The sequence below is a fragment of the Saccostrea cucullata genome, unplaced genomic scaffold, assembly GCF_032062105.1.
Source record: "Saccostrea cucullata isolate Sc308-1 unplaced genomic scaffold, CSIRO_AGI_Scuc_v1 ctg2592, whole genome shotgun sequence".
Classification (NCBI taxonomy): Eukaryota; Metazoa; Mollusca; class Bivalvia; order Ostreida; family Ostreidae; genus Saccostrea; species Saccostrea cuccullata.
Window position 1 is genome coordinate 14,010 of NW_026935575.1, and position 8,364 is coordinate 22,373.

Genomic DNA, 8,364 nt, shown 5'->3' on the forward strand with positions numbered 1-8,364 from the left:
GTGGGGTATCATTAAAGTGAGCCCAGTGTTCACAGTACCTCTTGTTTCTCATTATTCTATGGAAATACATATAACTTATTGGTAAGCAATTAATTTCACATTTCCTAGGCATGCCAATGGATAATGTGTGGGACGTATATTTTTTTTTATTTAGGGTTGAATTGAATAGGAACTTCTATTGTATTCGGAATTCGTCGTCTTATTGTGGTAAAATGAATACCTATGTTAACCTGCGAAAGCAATATTTAATTCCACAAGTCATTGAAGTACCTTGCCAAAAACTTAGATTTTGAAATAATGCCTCGTATATTTCTTACTCAGAACTGGTCAAATAGCTATATTTCATTTTGACTTGAATCTCAAAACTCTACATACTGAAGAGTCCCTTTTGTAGGATAGTCTATACCATAAGAGTGATCTACCCTTACAAATATGATAGGAAAAAATGGTTATTTACAATTAATTTCACAATTTATATTGAATTATTCTTAACATTATGTCAAACAAAGAATTAGTATTTGAATTCATTATTTCCATTAAATTACTTAATGTAATCAAACAACTGATTTTTGTTCACAATCAGTCTTTAAACATCATGTCTTTAAACATTTTACTGCGGAAATAAGAAAGGTATGTTAAAAATGAACGAAATAGTCTCAATATGCACACCTCGATAAGATACGTTTTTCTTCGAGTCAGAAAAACATTTTTTTCATAAGTGTGTAGAGCTTCTTTAACTTGTAAATATTGCAAGTTTTCAAGTAGATACTAATAAAATCAATTGTTTGTAGGAATCATCGTGTCCTCGAACATAAATAATTATCGAGATTCTCAAAAATATTTAACTCAATCAATGATAATTGAACAACTAAACGAAACAGGCAACAGAAAGCAATTTCCGGGAAACAATCTTTCATGGAAAAGCAATACGAAGACTCAGAAATACCACCACGGATCAACTACCATCATTCGAAAGCAAGGTGATTACACAAGAACTGTTTTGATTACTGTTGGTGGGACTTCTATTTCTATGCTGTTACTTATTGCCATTGGCTTTCAAATTTGTGGAAGAAAGTTGGTAAACAAAAAAAACCTCTCTACGTTTCATACAGGTGACATAGAAAATGAAAATGAATACTCAGAAATACAAAATTTAAACCATTGAGCATAACGTTTTTCTCAATCATGTAGGAGATTAGCTGCAGAATTGTAGCTCTCTGCTTGCGAAAGGTCGGACAGTATAAAGCAGAGAGCTGCAGCTCCATGCATTGTAAAATCCTTCGATTTACGCCGTAAAATTTTAGTCGCTCACTTCAGGTATTATTTCTTGAAGTTTATGATTTTTCCTTTCTTAGAATGGTATCCGATAATTGATATATAAAGGTACTTTACTCCAAAAATTGATATTTAAATTACTTTTTAACGGTCCGAAAAAGTCCTCTATTGATTTTAATTGTCGGTTTTATACTGTTGAAGAGATTCCCATTTTTACGTCAACTTCCTTAAACGGTTCTTCTCGAACTGTTGAAAGGTAAAAAGTTAGGAATACTGGTTAAATGTATTGTCACTTATCAAATATCATTTACAAAGCTGAAGAAAACATAAACTACAAAGAATACCCGAAGTGAGCGATACAAAATCTGCGGCGTAAATCGAAGGCTTTTACAATGCATGAATCTTTAGCTCTCTGCTTTATCCGTCCGAATTTTCTCAAACAGAGTGGAGTTACAGTTTTACAGCTTCTAAAAGATTGACAAGATGATTACAAACTTCAATGCTAATTTTTAACCAACACTAAAACGGGTTGAAGAAAGATACTTAACTGGTTTATTAATTGAATATAGTGATTGTGTTTCCAAACTCCCAAAGCAAGATATTGTGTTGAATATGATCAATTTTGAAACAGATTCAAGCCACTGACAGCTATTTTGAACTAACAACGATTTTTACAACCTTGTTACACTTCAAATTATCAAGAACCTAATAACATTCATTAAAGCTTTACTCTCACATGTAGTAAAAGTATAAAAACATTTTTCATGTTTAAATCGAAAAATTGTTTCCAATGTTGCTTGATGTCAAAAAGATAAATAGACCTTGGACATATATGTTTTATTATGAAATACATATCTACACCACGAATGATAAAATTTAAAAAAAAAATCGTAATTTCATCTTGCAGAAATTATTATTCCAAACAGTGAGTGATTTTGTTGGTCAGCTATTTATAAACGGAAAAGAAGTAATTTGCATTGGAAAGAAGGTCAAAATCTTTTTTTATTTTGCTATTTGCGAGGGATGTTCCGCGTTGCAGTGCCCTTTTCCCAATTTTTCCTACTTTCGAAAAAAGGTTACCAAAGTTTGAAACTGTGTAATTATAAACACTACTGAACTGTTATCGGCTTATCGACTTGTGTAAACACTGCCTTTGAACACGATTTTAGCAACTCTGATTTGATTTGAACATATTTTATTGCTTATACTTTACAATTGGGATTGGGCAAAAGTTCTAAAAATTATTACGCCCTCTCCCTACATATACATTATACCAAACATATTTACAGACATGGGTTTCAGCTTAAAATGAAATAACAATAATAATAATACGAGGGTTGATCCAAAAGTTCGTGGAATTTCTTTCTTAAATTTTATCGTGATTTGATGCAATCAATCAACAGGCATATTCATAATATAGAGTCATAATGTAATGTTCAATATTGGAAAATTTAACCACTTTCCGATTACTAAAAAGGTCACACGAGCTTTCTGAAAATAGATTGTTAGGAAACCCGGGGGAGACTTCGACGTAACGTCAAGTCAGATATGTCACGTCACGTTATAGAAGCATCTCGCCCAAATGTTTAATTATAATACGTAATTCAACAAAATGCTGACCTTTTCTCGATTTTTTTCTCAAGAAAAGTCTGGGTATCCTCTCGCACCAACTTATTTTTATTTTTTACTCATATTTCCAAATACTACCCATCTTCCATATGATGTTCCAATTTCAGTAGCAATGTCAAGAACAGTACGGCAGCTGATAACGTCTATAACGCTTTTAATTTGTCTAGGGGGACACGTACTTAAACAGAGCCTCTAAAAAAGCGACCACACCTTTTATCAACGTCCATGGAAGCTCTATTTTTCTTAAATTTCTTATGCTACTGGAAAACCAGTAACTAATTGCATTTTTCCCAAGCCTATGTCAATAATATACGCGTTTTAGATAGAGTGATCCCGGGATTTTCACAAAACTTATGACTAGACCGAAATTTGACTTTGTCTAGCAACTTAAGATGAACAATAAATCATTAACTAATAAACTAAATATCCAGTAAAATCAGTAAAACTCTTACACAAAAGTATATAAAAGATCAATCAATCGTAATAATGACACAATTTTCGTTTTATATACCAGAAAGGGCGGTTTAATTATTATTTCAAGTAAAAGATTTAAAATTATTATAAAAGCTTTAATGTCTCCCCCGCATTTCCAAACAACTGTTTCTATGGCAACTGCCATGAAGTTACTTTCCAAGATATTTAAAATGTTTTTTAATTTAAAATATATATATCAAGTGTCTATATTTTCATGTGTAATTTTCAACCAATTCCACTGAAAAATAAAATAAAATATGAAGAAATTCCACGAACTTTTGGATCAACCCTCGTATAATAATAATCTGTAATAATCTGAGTAAAACACATTCAATAGAATACATTTCATATGTAATAGACATGCTGTATAAGATTTACAATCAGAAATTATTATTGTATCAACCAAATCGTCCTGACTTTTTAATAAAAGTTTGTACAATAGAAAATAGGTATTTTAGCAACTCTTTCATAGTATTTAAGAAGTTTTCGATGATTGGTGATGACATACCTAATTTTGTGATCGTGTTGGAAGGCGTTTGCATGTAAAAGCTTAGGGAGAACGCTTGCTGTGACATTAATTCTAGCTGAAAACAAAGGTACGTACACTTTAGAGGTAGAAATACGATAAACTTTACTAATCTTGTAACTTTTTTCTTTTTATTGCATTAGATTTTTTATGAGTTTCGTTTACCCAAAATAATAGATTAAAAAAAACTATTTTTTTTTATGATTGAGTGTTGTTTAATGTCATTCTCGAGAATTTTTCACTCATACGGAGACGCCTCCATTTACCGGTAAAGAGCAACAAATATTTGACCTATACTCGGCACTTAGAGCCATTGAGTTGTTTAGGTATCTTTTTCGTGTCAGCACCTACTGCGACACGCGACCTCGGTTTATATGGTCTCATTCGAAGGACCGGTCTCCACGTCCCACAGTGGGATTCGTACCCGCGACGTATCAAATTTTTGCTTCGCGACTCTAGAGCAGACGCTCTAACCACTGCGCCGCGTGGGCAACCCAATTTTTATGAGAGTTTTACTTTTTGATAAGAATGACAATTTGTTTCTAAAACCAGATGAACTTACAATACTGAAAATATACTTAAACAATTTTTTGCTATATTAATTTTTTTGTGAAAGATCTTTATTTTGTAGAAATAAGCACAACCAAATTGAGTCCTGAAAGTCAGAAAATAATCACTTAAACTTATTAAAGAATTCTGATCTTAAGCAATTTTAAGCTATCCCATTACAATAATTCATTTTCAATAAATAGAAATAAAGAAGTTATTTTGTTATTTGTTGAAAGCAATTGCAATTTAAAAAAAAAAAAATTGATGATAGAGTCTCACAAGACGAAGACAGAATATGCTTTTGTTCACATAATTTAATCAATAATCTTATCAAAGGCGGTACACGCCGGGTTAACTTCCAAATTTTATATAAATAGAGAAATTTGGTTTAAAGTTAAACTGTTTTTTTTTTTTTACATTTTTTATACGTCTAATTGAAAAAGTTGGAAAAAATATTTGATTTATTTTTGAGTTTTTATTTTTAAGTATTTCAAATGAATTTTATGAGTGATAAAAGGAAGAAAAACAAGTTTGGTTCTATTTTTTCTTCCCTTTGAATTTCCAAGCCTCAAAGGTAATCGTTTGACAATTTTATTTCATTGGGAAGAATTGATAGTTTCCGATTATGACATTTTTGCGTGTTAATTTCCAATTTATAAAAAACTTGTTTGCTCTAGTGTCTGGGGGAAGATGTTGATCATTGAGTTGGGGGGTCTAATCCCACAGTCAGCCAAAGCTGGGCATTGAGACCGGTCCTTGAGAGAAAATCATACAAACCGAACTCCACTGTCTCCGTAGGTACTGGCAAGAAATGATCCCTGACTGCCCAGAGGTTCTGCGTGAGGAGTATCAGTCTAAATATGTAGTCCTCCACCGACAAATGATGGCTTCACATCATTAGTTAAAAGTTCTCCAAGGGACGTTTACCAAACATACAAACAAACCAAACATACAAACAAATCATTCATACAAACACACCAAACGTGCAAAAAAATCAAATATACAATTAAATCTAACATACAAAATCTAATGAAATGGAAATCACTTGTGTAATTTTTAAAACACAATAAGCTGTGTTTTCTCAAAGAATTATTTTAACCTAAAAGCGTTGATAAATCAAATGTTACTTTTTTCTTTTTGATATTCAGAAATATTTCTACTTAATTTACTCCTTACCAAAATTCAAATTAAGAGACTGGAATTTCTTTATTGTCCCATAATACTAATTCCGAACCCATTAATTTAACTTAAGGATCTTACATGTACATACATGTATAAGGTCGGGTGACCGAGTAGATTTGGTCGAGGGACCTCATCGGTATATTCCGGATATATATGCTACTAGAATGGAAAATATCTAGCATTTTTCTTTTTATCAATAATAGCAATGAAAAAATTTGTAATTGCACTTTTTCATAGATAATCCTATGCAAATACACGCATGACATGATTTCTTAAAACCATTTTATTGCATATTTCACAACTGAACTAGTTTTTCCATGGAGACAAGTGTTGAAAATGTTTTGATAGAATTAAACTTTTTAAAATTTCAAATAACGATGAGGAAAATAGTTACAAGATACATTTATTCATTAAACAATTCAGAAAGAGAGTAAAATTTTAAATTCTAATGGCAATATTACATATTCTGGTATATATCACTAATAATATGGAAGTTGACACCAAACACACTAACTTCCTCATTTAGTTGTTAAAGATCGATTTCAATCACCCATTTTATCTATTTTATATTCATTGACAGAATAATTATGAGGTTTTCACTTTTCTGGATTGTTATTCTTTACTTTCAAAATTCTGCTGCAGTGGAAAAGTGTGTTAAGTAAGGATTTTTGCTTCAGTTAAACGCCCAAATATGAGATTTTTCAAATCAAATTTACTGTAATTTCTAAATTTAAAAGTCGTTTCTTCAATGCTCAAAAAGGTTTTAAAAGTAAAAAAAGAAGAAATTTCTTCACATGAAGATATGTTACTCAGTTGTTAGTACAATACAGGCTTAGGTTTTACAAATAATAAATTCGTGGTTTGGTACATTATTATGTAACAAACTGAATCTATGCAAGGAATAAATAATTTGATCAAATATATAAACATTTTTAAATGTATAATTCTTTTGATTTGGATTCTTTTGATATGCTATCTGCTTTAGACAGTTTATTGTTTTCTGTTTTACTTTTACTGTCGCTTTCCAGATCTGGAGAATCAACCTTATGCTGTGCAGATTACCATTTAGTGAAGGGGCAGTGTGTTCGTATGTATATATTTAGTGGAATATATTGTATTTGTATTCTGTAGAAATTATGAATTCTATTTATTACCAAAATTACTTTCGTATAAGCATGTCCCAAGGGGCTGTTCGGGCCGGGATGTCAGCACACGTGTCCTTTTCCAAGTTATGGTCACCGCTGTTTGGAGGGTGAGTGCAGGTGTCCCCAAGAATCATGTACCCCCAGGACTGGCTGCAGCGATCGTGAGTATTGTACACAGTACTTCATATATTTTATTTCAAATTACAACTTTCCTCGTAAATCTTTTCATATCTCATAGTGTCTTGAAGAATGTGCTTTCCATTATTAAATTTGTAAATCTGTCCTATAATGCTACATTTTAGATTGTAGGCAATGATTATTCAGGTATCCAAATATCTAATCTAACCAATAAACAACAAGATTTCCAAGTATTAAGAATAAAAGTAAAATATGTGAGAGTGCAAGGATGTGTCAATCAAATTTACATAAAAGTTTGAAGTTTCAATAACTTTAAGATGAAATAAATTTTTTTGTATATTTTTGTGTGAAATGCTATTAAAATATATAATTCGTGATATTATACAGAAACTATCAACTTTAAATCTGTGTCCATGCTCCTTTAATCTATGTTACATGTACATTTCACAGGAGAGAGTTTTAAATTTTTTTTTCTTATCTAGCTTCACTCAATAGACTTAATCCGGTGTTTCATTCGGATTTAAGTTCAAAAGAAACCATTCAAAAATCGAAAATTGGAATCTCTGGCCACAACGAACAAACTACCGATGAGATGAAGGAATATGAAGAAAATAAGTCAAGTTCATCCGCTGTGATAGCCGTCATGTCAGTGATTGGTGTACTAATTATATGTCTGATATTATCAGTAATTGTCTTCAAGCTAAGAGGAAAAATAAAACTCCGTGTACAAAAATCGACTAAAAGAGGTTCTCAAATCGCAAGTCATGTTAAAACGTATTGCGAAATTGACGATTACGATGTTATGGAGGACGAATTCGGCGAATCTGAAACTTACGAAAAAATTGACCAGTCCCAGAAGGAGGGACTCAAGTACACCTCATTACCAACAAGGCCAGGTTTATCCAAAAAGGACCGAGACATTATGTCCAGTCTATCAATGCAGAAAATACTGGAGGATGACGACAAAGAAGAAATGGAAACAAAAGTGCGGCTGAGAAAAGACAAAAACTTTGACGCAACATTACTAAAGCGAATGGGTAAAACAGGTACCCAGGTCAGCGGGTATATTGAAATGACTAAAGGAACTGAATTGGAGGATTATGTTCCTATGACTACAGATCATCTTGAACCTAATGTATCCGAGATAACAAATGATGAAACTTAGACAAACAAATCGTCAATTAATTAAGAAAACTATTGGAATTTTTTTTAACAAAAAATCTTTCTTTCTTCATTACACAAAAAGCACCAAAATGAAAACACGAAGATTAAAAGATATACGTATGATTTTAATTATAGTTATGTTACGTTGTCTACCTGCTTCAAAATATAATGAATGATAAGAATTTGTACATTTGTAACACTGAGAATACAGGGAATAAAGATTATACACAGGGTTGAGTCATATCCGCATATACGACTACATAGTTATATATAAAGTATTTT

The 8,364-nt window shown here is 31.6% G+C and overlaps 1 protein-coding gene across 1 annotated transcript; it reads left to right on the top strand.

Moving 5' to 3' along the window:
• The first annotated feature begins 6,203 nt into the window (after positions 1-6,203).
• LOC134243335 (uncharacterized) lies at positions 6,204-8,083 on the top strand. The gene is made up of 4 exons (XM_062725598.1): positions 6,204-6,293; positions 6,664-6,722; positions 6,810-6,941; positions 7,401-8,083. The coding sequence occupies exons 1-4, from the start codon at positions 6,223-6,225 to the stop codon at positions 8,081-8,083; spliced, it is 945 nt and encodes a 314-aa protein (XP_062581582.1). The 5' UTR covers positions 6,204-6,222.
• The last annotated feature ends 281 nt before the right edge of the window (positions 8,084-8,364 follow it).

Coding starts and splice junctions, on each gene's coding strand:
- LOC134243335 (XM_062725598.1), top strand. CDS start 6,223: ATGAGGTTTTCACTTTTCTGGATTGTTATTCTTTACTTTCAAAATTCT. Junction 6,294..6,663: donor GCAGTGGAAAAGTGTGTTAA/GTAAGGATTTTT, acceptor GTCGCTTTCCAG/ATCTGGAGAATCAACCTTAT. Junction 6,723..6,809: donor AGTGAAGGGGCAGTGTGTTC/GTATGTATATAT, acceptor CTTTCGTATAAG/CATGTCCCAAGGGGCTGTTC.